This window comes from Pichia kudriavzevii, chromosome 2, assembly GCF_003054445.1.
Source record: "Pichia kudriavzevii chromosome 2, complete sequence".
NCBI lineage: Eukaryota > Fungi > Ascomycota > Pichiomycetes > Pichiales > Pichiaceae > Pichia > Pichia kudriavzevii.
The window spans coordinates 2,188,067-2,200,734 of record NC_042507.1 but is presented as its reverse complement, the minus strand read 5'-3'; the positions used below and the strand labels follow the sequence as shown (position 1 = coordinate 2,200,734).

Below are 12,668 nucleotides of genomic sequence, written 5' to 3'. Positions count from 1 at the left end.
GAAGTAAGAAAAAAAAACCCATTGCTAGAATTCACTTAGCAAAACAAACAATAAAAAAAGTAACAGCAAAATGATGAGGAGATATATACACTAGAGAGTAGGAAAGAGAGACGTAAGAGACCAAAGATGGACATGGTTGTAACTATAGAGTTGAGCGGATTCATTTGAATTCAAACTGTGATAGGATAGGTATATGATCACTTGGGAACTCTTTGTTAGGGAAGCCCTGGTAGTCTTTCAAATACTCTTGGTCAATGTCACCCAAGACTTTTGTAAAGGAGAACTTTTCGTTGCAATCACCAAACCATATATAATCAATGACATCTTTAAACTTTGGGGTGTAGGTAGTTTTCTTGAACAGGCCTTTATTGTATAGGTCTTTATATGGGGACTTGAAGCTACCTAGACAGTTTTGTATTTGATCTTGAAATTTTTCTCCATAGTATTGATCGAAAGTTGGAGGGACATTTTGTCTATCAATCAGTCCATCTGCCATAAATTTGTAAACCATAGAGCTTGGATTAGAGTTGAAATCCCCCGCCATAATGATGGTAGGTCCATTTTTTTGTTTGATCATTTCACTCACTTGGGAGACAGACAATCTATAATGCCTTGCGATGGAATGTCTCAGTAATTGGGTAAGTAGGTATGTTTGCATCAGTTTCACGTCATCATGTTTGGGGGACCAATAAAGGTGGGTGTTTGATACGAAAATGGTTTCGTTTGTGTACTTGTGCCTCAAAATTGCAATTACTGCAACCGTGTTTCTAATATTTAACCGTTGTTTGGTATCTAAAGTTTGTTCAAAATTGACGGAGTTTTTAAAATAGTCCGAAAAGTTGATTTTTTCGAAATTCAACAAGTCAAACTTGTCTGTGTTCCAAAAGATTGAGACGCCATCCATCATATTGGGGGACTTCTTCCAATAACCGGGAGTAGGTTTTTTCTCGAAAACAGAATCGAAATTCATGGATTTCATATAAGATTTCCAATAGTCAGTGTAGTACTTGTATTCCATCTCCTGGAAACACATAATGTCGGACAACTTACTCAAATCCCTGAAGCTGCGGTCCAACCTCTCCAAGCGCTTGTTCCAATTGGTGTACTCGTGTGGGAGATAGTTGTACAAGGTCTCCCACAGATAATGTCTAGAAAGAATGTTATACGAAGAAACAGAGACAGTCTTCATTGGATTCTTCACCTTGTGCAGCTCAACAAGATGCCGATGCTTGAGAATATCGTTCTCAATCGCAGTACTCTTGGTTGTCATTGGGTGTGCTTCGGATTCAGGTGACTTTATAGCAAGTGCTAGTCTGGCCGCCTTGGCTGCATTTAAGGCCACTAAAGAATGCGCCAGTGGCTTGGAGCCAATGAATGGCTTCTTCACAAGGGAGGATACGTGCGCAGTGGACATGGATTCAACCACTCTTGCCTTGGAAAGGGTATTTCTCATAACCTCATAGAGGAACTGACATTCAGGAGAAACAACATACATTGATCACCTCTATCCTTTAATATGGAATCCACCCCAATGCAGCCCAAACACTCTCTCCCTCTCTGCACTCAACTTTACTGCCCTCGTTTCTTTTCCCGGCGTCCTTGCAACACCCCCACTTTCCCTCGCTTCGCTTTGTTCTTTTACTCACCTTCTCCGCACTTGCTGCAACTGCGTCATTGTTCTAGGAGAGAGAAAAAAAAAATTAGGACATTACCAATATACCTACTAATTGACCGTTATTCCCATATTTTTTGTTGCCCCTTCTCAATTTGAAGATCTTTTCCCCCAATAAAGCCTTGCCCGTTTCGGCACCCCGTCAGGTTTTTTCGGTAATTAGTCTGTTATATTGACTTTGACTTTGACACAAACATTAATATTGTCATGCACATGTATTTATAGAACATAAAAACACAAATCAGATTAGACTATACAAGATTAAACAAGACTAGGCTAAACTAACCTAAACTAAACTGAACTAAACTGAACTAAACTAAACTAAACTAAAATAAGCTAAACCACATACATGTATATAGTACATTGAATATTTCTCTATTCATCAACTCATTGACAATTCAAACACCCCCTTCAAACCCTTTCAAACACCCCATCTAATTTATTCCGCTTCTGTACATCTCACGTCTTGCGAGACCCATTTCCAAAGTCCGCACGCACTCTCCGACCACTAGCCTGTTTTTTAAACTCAAACTTGGACAGGAGCGGTATATGGTCAGAAGGACAGTCGCCAGTGGGGAAACCAATCACCTTGTCCGTATACTCGGCATCAACACCCCCAAGCAAACCCTTTACAGATAACGTTGGTGTCGAATACCAAATATAATCAATAACCTCCGTGAATGTTGGTGTAAAATTTGTAAATGGTAATTCACCAATGACGTCATAGGCACTCCGTAAATGGAACGGATGCTCCAGGCCTTCAGCTGTATATTTACCATAGTCACGGTCTCTCAAATCACCATGGTCTTTACAAACCCCCTGGGATATAAATTGATAAACTGCAGAGTTGGTTTGTGAATTGAAATCACCACATATAATTAATGGAATTTTATTAATATCTTCTCGCCCACTGGTATAGTTCTTAACAAGACTTTGTAATTCTTCCAATAATACCGCAACTTGCATTGCCTTCACATCGTTATATTCAGGATCCCAATGTAAATGGGTATTTGCAACAACTAATTTCTGACCACTTCCAATATGATTCAAAATACTAACAGATGCTATATTGTCCTTATTCATAAACCTATTGAAAATGTCTTCGGTTTTCTTAAATTTCTCTTGACTAATAACTAATTTACCGTACTCTAATATCTTTTTATCAATCAACTCAAATGCCGAAGTTTGATAAAACGTTGCACACCCATCGACTCGCTTGGCACTCTTTTCATTCATGGTCTTTGCACGACTCTTACAATGGAAAACCCCTTCATATCCCTTCTCCTTCATTAATGGTACCCAATATTCTTCATATGTTCTTGTTTCAACCTCTTGTAAACAAATTATATTGGTAGAATACGATAAAATCTCCCTCGTTAACACATTCCTTCTATATTCCCAATTGAGTGCCCAAGTAGGTGTATACTTATACATCTTCGATGTGGCATAGTGTTGACATAGTGTATTGTAACTCATCAAGGTAAAAAAGTTCTTCTCAACAGAATTTAAATTGTACTCCTTCACTGATTTCAATTCTTCCTTCTTCATTTTAGGTTCGCCATCTTCTCCAATTTCAATCATATTTCTAGGTGGGGGAGGCGGTAATTTGATACAGTCATCCCTTAAATGATAGATTAACCCCCTAGTACCTTTTTTGGCAATTAAAGAAATAATATCTTTGTCCATATGCAAATTTCCTTCAATTCCAATAAATTCCAGGGAAACTAAATTACCAAAATGATCCGGTATTTCTCGAATATCATTATCAAATAAATATAGATATCTAAGGTTGAATAGCATACCCATCTCTCCAGGTAATTGTCCCAACTTATTGCACGATAAATCTAAAACTCTCAAGCTCTTCAATGATGCAATTGATTTGGGAATTTCTTTTATGTTGTTGCCATTGAGATACAACCTCCTTAAAAAAGCATATTTAAATACTTTATCAGTTAAAGAAGTCATTAACTGGCCACTCAAATCTAAACCGGTCCATAACTGCGTATTATTTTCTTTGATTCTGATCCTCTGATCTTCCTCCTCTTCATCAACCGCATCAGCTTCTTGGGTGCAAGTTTTTTTCGCAATAACTGCACTGGTTAATGTAGGAGTCCCAGCAACGCCCTTATTTTGTTCCCCTTGTAATCCATTCTGTGTATTGGTTAGTTCCTGTGGCTTGGAGACACTGGTTAATATATTTTTGGTGACATCAATCAATGTTGTTCCAGTTACCTCTTGATTACCATTAATTAATCTTCTCGAGAAACTGGCAGCTTGCCTGGCGTAAAAGTGTGGGTTATTGGATTGTCTTGAAACTTCAACTAATTGGGTTTGGTGTTGCCAATGTGGTGATGCATGAATAGCTGGATCAACCGAAATATTCTCATATACAGGCTCATTAAAACCTAAGTTTAACGTCTGTGCCAATTGTGTTTGTTGTGCCCTAGGAGTCATATAATTGTTCATAGAGTATTGCGATTGCAGTTGCTGAGCTAAGAGCTGCTGAGTTGGTAGTCGAGGAGTAGGTTGTGCAGATTGAAAGGTTCCTTGTTGTTGCTGTTGTTGATGTTGCTGTTGCTGTTGATGTTGCTGCTGCTGATGAGGTTGTTGTTGATTCAATTGAACTTGCTGAGCTTGATGTAACTGTAACTGCTGGAGTTGCTGTTGCAGACTATGAAGCTGTTGTGAAGATTGTTGCGAATTTTCATTCCTCAAATTACCTTGATAGCTAGCTTGTGATAAAAGTTTCGAAGGATTCATTCCATCTACTTGACCTTGTAGATGAGGGTCGGCTCCCAATTGATCTGCAAAAGTTTCAGAGATGTTGAATTGTCCTAGGTGAGTTTGACCTTGCTGTTGCTGTTGTTGGAAAAGATATTGAGAATTGTTGAATTGCGTATTTGAAGTAGGTTGTTGCGTGTTTAAAGCTCCAGATCCTAGAGAATTAGGAGTCCCCGCATTTTGCTGATACTGACTGGTAATATTCATGTCTCAATTTGCATGTAAGTTTGTAGATATATACCTCTAAAGTGAAACTGAATTGATTGAAGCCAAAATATGAACTGATCAGTTTTTTCCAAAACGTGTTTTCCTTTTTCAATTGAACTTCCCGTCGCTTGCAGTTTTAATTTCAAATGTAGATGCAATATGAATAAATCTGCTATTTAGTGGAACCATATGCGTCAATTAAACACGTCCTTTTTCCCTTTGACTGCCCCGTTGCCTCTGAAACTATCTTGTTCCTGCACAATCCACTCACTCACACTCGTTGGTCGTTCTCGCTGCAGAATGCAAAACAAATTTGCATCCGTGCACCCTGATAATGAAAAAAAAATATAATGCGAGGCTCAGCATGGATTGCACCCTTTTGGTTTCATTTCAATCTCATCTTCATTTACATCCAATATATGTATACACTAAATACATAGTCTTATAATACAGTAAAGTACAAACATTCCAAAGTACCACTATGCAGGAGTCAAACTCGCTTCAAAAACTAGACTCACCAGAGTTGCCGGTGGATAACAGAAAGTGCCTCTCTCGCCCTAGGGCCGAATCGAAGGGGCATGTCCGAAGTTTCCTCAGACACAGGTTGAGATGGCAATAAACTTGTGCGTGTATTAGCTGTATCACTCGTTTTATCATCCAACACATTTAAAACTGCTGCATTACTTTGCGTTATAGAAGCTTTGCAATATCCATAAGAGTGTAAGCATTCCTTTAGGGTGAAATACTCCTTATGTTTCAAGAGTTCCTCAACTTCATGCAACTTTGTCCAATAGGTGATCAAAACGTTGAATTTCTCAGACTCAGATTTGTACTCTTTCAATAGCTCTGCGACACCTAATTCGGTATTTTTGTATGAGCCAATGGTAGGCCATAAAAAGTTCCAAATGCTTTGTTTTTCCTCATACTTCACCTTCCGTTTACTTAGTTGGGGAAATTTGGTGTAGAGATCCTCTACGCCAAATAACAAGTTTAATTGTAAATCCACAACGTACTGCTCGTGCTCGATCTCAAAAACATATAGTGGTAAATACTTTGCAATCTCATTTTTCTCCAAAGTACCATGGAATTGTGCCTGTCTCAACCCGTAAGGATAATAACTGCGTATCAACTTTCTTCTATCAACCTCTGCCTTAATAGCTTGTTGCTTAGTTGCTTCTTCTTGTTCCTTCACAATTTTGAGGTTCTCCTCCTCTTCCTTGCGTTTTCTTTCAAGTTTTTCCCTCTCTTTGTTCTTTTCCTCCTCAATACGTTGTTGTTGTAACTTATCTAGCTCCATCGCAACTTTTCTCTGCATCATCTTCTTACGCTCATTACGCTGATGTTCAAGGGCTTCTCTTGCCTTTTGGGATTCAATTTCTCTAAGCCTCCTCACTTCAACCTCGTCAGGAGTAGGCTCGTTGTAAACAATCGATTTTTCTTCAGCTTGTTCTTTCTTCTTAGGTTTCAATAGACCTTTTTCCTCTGCCGTATCACTAGAATCTTTACCGGTGGCCATTAAAGTAACTGAGGGCAAGGGTTTTGGTTTGCCTTCATCATTTTTCTGTTTTTTGTGTGGTTTGTTAGGTAATTCGTCAGCAATTCTTTTCATGGGTTCCTCAATTTCCTCATCTTCAGGAAGCTTTTCCTCGTGTTCGACTTTATTGAGTGTTTCAGTCTTTTGGTCTTCAAGTGTTTTAGCATTTTCTGTCTTTTTGTTTGCTTCTGTTTTCTTGTTTGTTTGGGTTATACTCAAAGATGAACTATCTAATCCTTTCTCCTCAAACTTTTTAAAAATATACACATAATCTTCTGAGTCTGTCAAGTTGCGTTCTCGTAAAATGTCCAAAACGTTTCTATTTTTTTTGTCTCTCAAATCAATTTTTGCTTGGTTTGAAAGTAATAACTTAACCATTTCAAAATGATTTTTACCCACAGCGTGCATTAAGGGAGTCCATCCATTTTTGTCCTGGTAATTTATATCAGCACCAAAAGCTATTAACAAACTTGCAATGTCAGGAAACCCCAGTTTGGATGCCAATAATAAAGACTCCGCTGAAATAGAGCTACCAAGGGTACTTGAAACATAATTAAGAACATAAGTAACATCATTGGCACGAATCCTATCATCTAAAGAATCTGAACCAATAGAGGTATTTACAGATTCGTCAGCAGGTGAGCTAGTGCGCCTTTTGTTTGATACTGGCACTGAAGGTTCTCCAAAATTCTTCCCATATTGGACCAACAGTTTTCTAATTTTTTTGGCATCATGATATTGTGGCTCATAATCAGCATCTTGATCATCTAAATCTTCTAATAAATCATCTAAAACGGCAATTGCATCCATGCCTTTAGAATTTTTTATCCTAGGGTTGGCACCCCTTGTCAGTAACAGCTTTACTAGCTTATAATGTAAATTCGAGACTGCATCAATTAATGGGGTATCTTTATCCATATCACCGCTCTGTGCATTGACATTTGCTCCGTGATCAAGTAGAATTTTGGCAATCTCATAAAACCCTTCTAACGCAGCTTCATGTAGTGGAGTAGTACCAGCAAAATCTGCAGAATTGATGTCTGGAGAACCTTGCTCTATCAACCGTTGGACTTCTTTCAAATTTCCCTTGATGCACATTCTCTGTAATAGGGAACGACCAGCAGAATCTGGCTTGGAAGCTTTTCTGATTTTTGGTGATTGCGAGCGTGAAGGATGCAGGATCGAACTTCTACTAGTATTTCGAGTCTTTTGCAACTGAATTGAATTTTCTGCCGGTTTCGTCACTTCGCCTTGTGTTTTATTACTTGGATACTCTTTTTCATTATCCGAATTAGTAGACTTTTCTAGCATTCTATGTAATCTCCTGGTTTTACGGGAAGGAACTGGAACAGTATCTTCATGATCTGTTTCTTCCTCAGACTCTTCATTTATTGATTGAACTTCAACAGAAACTGCTCTCCTTTTTGCAGGGATAATGACCTTCTCGTCGTCTTCATCATCATCATCATGTGCAGCTGCGTCTTCATTTTCATCTTCATTTTTATGTTCACCATTGTTATCATTCTCAATGCTACTCCGCTTCTGTTCTTCATTATATCCTTTTTCCTGGTCACCATTTTTTTCTGGCTCTTCTTTCACTTGTTCCTTATACTCTTGGCTCGACATTTTCGTTTCATTATATGTGTCCTTATTATACTGACTATTTACACCAGGTGTCTTCACGGTTTCAATTTTATCATCCTCTTTACCCTTCATTGAAACATCTCGCAACATGTCATCATCTTTAATCTCTGAGCGTATTTCTTCCGGGCTATACAATTCATTCTCTGTTTTTACCTCGGGATTACTTTTGATTTGGCCCCCATCATCATTTTCAAATTTAATTGAGGAATTTACAACTGCTGATTGTGCTTCTTCCTTGAGGACAGTTGGATTGGTTTTTTCGCCATTAAACAAATCTTCTTTATATCGCTGCGTATATGGATTCTTGTATTCTTTCAATTCAATAGAAGTGGACTCTTCTGCAGGTTTTTCGTCTATTTTAAAGTTGGAATCCACTTTATCTGGTAGTTCTTTTTTGGCCTTTTTAACTGCATGTAAACTGTTGATATCAATGGGTTTCTTCGTCGTCTCTTTGATCATTATTGATTTAGCGTTCACTGGTGCAGCCTCTCTTGTTTGGGTCAATCCGGGATCTCGTCTCCTACTGGAAAAAAGCTGTGTGGTTGATGGAGAAGCTCTACTAGATTTCTCAACTGGTTTTTGTGACTCATCTCTGGCTGGCTCAAAAGTGGCGTTGGTTGATATGTTGCGATTCCTCACTGGTTGATTGTTGGGATTGATGTGGATATTTATTTGTTCGGTGGTTGGATAACCAGGCTCATTATGGTATCTCGAATTATAACTGTAGGTATTATACGAATTATGACGAGGCCCGTAGTGTCCATTGTATCGATGTTCATATCCACGTTGGTAATTCTGATACGACGTGTGAGGTGGGTAATTGCTATAAGCAGCATCATGATTATGACCGCTATCCATATGGCTATTGTTATGGTAATATTGATTGTTATTGTTTGAAGGACGCCCATAGTAGCCATGTCCAGATCCCTTTTGGCTGTTGGGATGAGAAGAGCCGCCTGAGCGGCGATATGAATTACCTGACATTGTTTCTGATCAAGCAGTTCTCTTAGATGGTTATATTCTTTTCTTGTCCAGATGGAATTATAACTAAATCAAAACATCAAAAAAATACCGGCTCTAGAATTAACCTCCTGTGAAACCTCTATTCGATAACCTCTATTTGGTAGTTTTTCCCATTTTCAGCGTCGATTTTGCAACAGTTAGCGACTATGGCTTAGCGAAATTCTATCTGCGGGTGAGTAATCCTTGGCGGGTTTAGCGGATCTTACAAAGATCATCAGCCGCAGGTGCATATTTTTCACCAAGTCCCCAACCTTCTTTCCCTAAAGTCAATTCTATTTTCATCAGCAGTATTAGGAAACTATTACCCAATGAGTGAGAGAAATTTGAGACCTGGTCTTGGGAGGAAGAAGGGACTAGTACGAAACAGAAAAATAAATTCGTGTAAACGGTGCTATGCATCGAAAAGGAAATGCGACAAACAGAAGCCGACTTGTTCCAGGTGCAAATCACTAACGGTGGATTGTGAATATTTTCCTGAGAATGACAAAACCTTAAACCCATCTTTGCATTTTGAAAAACATGAAGGTTCCAAAAACGTTCAAAGCTTCTCTTCAACATCTGTAAAACCTTCATTGAAGAACTTGCTGAATACGGAAATCAACCCCCAACCGAGTAAGCAAGAGAACCAAAATTTCACATTAATTATAAGCTCAACCGGTGAATATTCCAAGTTCTTTCCCACTTGTACGTTCCCCTTTCATGACCATCAAGCTAATCTGTCGATGGTTTTGAACTTCAATGATGCGGAACATAGAAAGTCTGCTGTTTTTGACTTTTCAATGTTGGCGCCCTCTATCCGTTCTATGAATGCTATTAAACTAAAAATTCCTTCAAAACATATATGTGATTATCTGGTTGAGCACTTTGAGAAGTTTGTTTTCCCGTTCGTTCCAATTGTTGATTTCTCCGAATTCAATTATGAATACAAGGAATATTGGAAAAACCCGACAAAGTACGACAATAACAACTTTCTTATTCTTCTTTTTGCATTATTATTTTGCAGTTGCACCAGTATTCATTTTATTAACGAATTGATTAGATTGGGCCTTTATAAAGGGACAATTCCAGAAGTGATACAAAAAATTGACCTAATTAATCTCAGGAGACAATGTTTCTTTTGTATTGAGAATATCAAAAATAAACTTAATTCTGACTCTACCCCATCAGTATCATTAATAGTATGTTTGTCTTTGATATATTACGTTGGTTCTTCAAATGGTCTTACAGCAACATTGCCAATATCAAATCTTGTTAAATATTCTCAAATTTTTGGCCTTCACAGAAGGATTGTAAACACAGAAGAGTTGGCAACCCGAGATATAATTTACAGTATAGTCTGGTTCTTGGATAGCCTGTCTGCTTATTATTCAGGCTTCCCTCCAAACATGTATGGTGAAATATTTCATAGTGATTTCTCCAACTTGTTTCTATCAAATGATCCAAATATTCTATTTTTATCCGCAAGGGTTGAAAACTCTAAAATATGGAATCGGATACTATATGCCTTCAATAAAATCAAAAAGTCGGACTTTGAGGAGTTTCAAAATGTTGAAAATTCGTATCTAGATTCTATCGTCCTAGTCAACTCCATCAATTATAAAATACTGGCCAATCCTAAGTTCAGTGAGGATTACAAAAAGTGGCTGGTCACCGAGACAAGATTGGGGCTTAGGAAGTCTGCTTTGATGCTAAGTGCACTGAGATGTTCCTTGGATTACAGGGATAAAAATAATTTCAACGGCAATATAACCACAGATTTGGTTCTACATGCCATGTTATTGATAAACGAGTCAATATATAAGGTGAAGTTAGGACTCGAGGTCATGGCTGAAAGTATCTGGTATTATAGATTTGCTATCCCATTCCAAGCAATGTACATTGTATTATCTCACGTGAAAAAGTATCCTAAAATTCAGTTGAATTTTTCAATGATTGATGATGAGTTGGAATACACATCTGTCGACAAGTTTGTGACATTTAGCTATAATGAAGGTGACATACGAATGCGTCTAGTTGAAGAAGCTATAGGTACCCTTAGTTTTCTTACCCATTTTTGGCATGCTTCTCACGTTGACAGATTTGAAAGTATCATCAAATTTCGAGATTATATAATGGAGACGGTTAATGGAGAAGATTCAATGCAAAACCACATGGCAAGTACCATAAACTCTGAACAAGACACCAAGGGAAAGGATACCCCTCAAAATCCGACTATGGTCAATATTCGGGAACTACAGGAGTATTTGGAAGATGCCTATGCGTTTTTAGATGAAAGTTCGCAGTTTTGGTACGGGGATTTACGATCAGAATAGTCAAAATTCCAGCCTTATCTTTGAATGCGGGTCTATAATGTATGCGGTCTTATCGAAGGATGCGGCCCTAAATCTCCGCCCTTAAATATTCACGATGACATATAAGTCAAGGGGTTGGCCTTTAGTGTCGGTAGTTTTGTTTTATCTCTTCATAAACAGCAGGTGTGTCATCAAGTATTTTTTTGGGAAATGGTTAGGATTGTCGTTGTTGGCGCAGGTGTCGTTGGTTTGACATCTGCGTTAGAGTTGTTGAAAGACAAATCCAATGAAATCACTATTGTTGCACAACAATTTCCTACGGACTATAACCATTCAACTATTTACACCTCACCGATAGCTGGTGCAAATTGGCATTCATTCGCCCCAAAAGAGGATAAATTCACCCAAGAAATAGATATAGTCGGCTACTACAAATTCAAAGAGCTCTCAAGAATTCCCGAATCTGGAGTGACGTCTCGTAAAGAAAAATTTTATGTTACCTTGGATAAGTTCTATAACGTTTATTCGGGAAAGAAAATGCTACCATGGTATGCACACGGTGAATTTGCAAAACTCATAAATTTTAGAGAACTCGAAGCAGGTGAGTACAGTAGAGACAAGTTTGCATATGGCTTTGAATTTGATGGGTTTGTTATTCGGACAAGCTATTACATGACATACCTAATCAATGAGATGTGGAGACTTAGCGGCAGCTACGAAATGACTAATTCAAGGTTTAACTTGCGTCGTAAGAGTATCAAAAAATTATCTGATGCGTTCGATCTGCATCATAATGGTAAAGCAGATTTGGTCGTTAATTGTACAGGACTATTGGCACGTGATTTGGATGATATTGGGAAGATAGAGAAAACAAAGATGTATCCAGTTAGGGGTATTGTTTACATTGTAGAAAATAATACCGGAATGAAGGATAATACATTTGTTGATATATTTGACATTGAACATCCAGATGAGAGGATGTACTTTATGCCCAGAAGGGAGGGTGAGCTTCTTATAGGAGGTGTATTTGAAGAAGAAAATGAATCACAGTATGCTGACCCGGGATTTTTAGTTCGATTGGTTTCGAGGTGTAACAAGTATCTCCCACAATTTGACTGGGATAACATAAAAGTGATTAGAACACAAGTCGGCTATAGACCATTCAGGAAAGGTGGGTATAGAATTGAAAAGGTAGGTGACATAGTTCATTGTTATGGTATGGGTGCTGCCGGTTTTCAATCAAGTTGGGGAAGTGCAAACAAGGTTGTAGGTCTTGTATCCGGTTCAAAACCGATTAAAAGTAAATTTTAATCCTATATGTGATATCTTCTGTATATTCATGACAAATCTTTTAAAGATCGTCTACAATTAAGGAATACAAATATTCCATATTAATGATACAATCTTTTAAAGATTAAATGGACATATGCTTTTCCTTGGTCCATGTTATAGAAATCTAATATATACCAGATAAATCAAAATGTTAAATATTGAGATACAAAAAACTAAAAGCAAA

General features: G+C 37.9%; 5 protein-coding genes across 5 annotated transcripts; 2 read left to right on the top strand and 3 right to left on the bottom strand.

Moving 5' to 3' along the window:
* Positions 1 to 160: 160 nt before the first annotated feature.
* On the bottom strand, positions 161 to 1,495 carry C5L36_0B10310 (uncharacterized protein; the record flags this gene model as incomplete). Its single annotated transcript, XM_029465414.1, has 1 exon — positions 161 to 1,495. One exon carries the CDS (start codon positions 1,493 to 1,495, stop codon positions 161 to 163), a length of 1,335 nt encoding a protein of 444 aa, XP_029321273.1.
* A 636-nt stretch (positions 1,496 to 2,131) lies between these two features.
* C5L36_0B10300 (uncharacterized protein) lies at positions 2,132 to 4,660 on the bottom strand (the record flags this gene model as incomplete). Its single annotated transcript, XM_029465413.1, has 1 exon — positions 2,132 to 4,660. One exon carries the CDS (start codon positions 4,658 to 4,660, stop codon positions 2,132 to 2,134), a length of 2,529 nt encoding a protein of 842 aa, XP_029321272.1.
* A 514-nt stretch (positions 4,661 to 5,174) lies between these two features.
* Positions 5,175 to 8,822, bottom strand: C5L36_0B10290 (uncharacterized protein; the record flags this gene model as incomplete). Its single annotated transcript, XM_029465412.1, has 1 exon — positions 5,175 to 8,822. One exon carries the CDS (start codon positions 8,820 to 8,822, stop codon positions 5,175 to 5,177), a length of 3,648 nt encoding a protein of 1,215 aa, XP_029321271.1.
* A 347-nt stretch (positions 8,823 to 9,169) lies between these two features.
* On the top strand, positions 9,170 to 11,173 carry C5L36_0B10280 (uncharacterized protein; the record flags this gene model as incomplete). The annotated part of the gene is made up of 1 exon (XM_029465411.1): positions 9,170 to 11,173. One exon carries the CDS (start codon positions 9,170 to 9,172, stop codon positions 11,171 to 11,173), a length of 2,004 nt encoding a protein of 667 aa, XP_029321270.1.
* A 189-nt stretch (positions 11,174 to 11,362) lies between these two features.
* C5L36_0B10275 (uncharacterized protein) lies at positions 11,363 to 12,463 on the top strand (the record flags this gene model as incomplete). The annotated part of the gene is made up of 1 exon (XM_029465410.1): positions 11,363 to 12,463. The coding sequence occupies one exon, from the start codon at positions 11,363 to 11,365 to the stop codon at positions 12,461 to 12,463; it is 1,101 nt and encodes a 366-aa protein (XP_029321269.1).
* Positions 12,464 to 12,668: the final 205 nt, after the last annotated feature.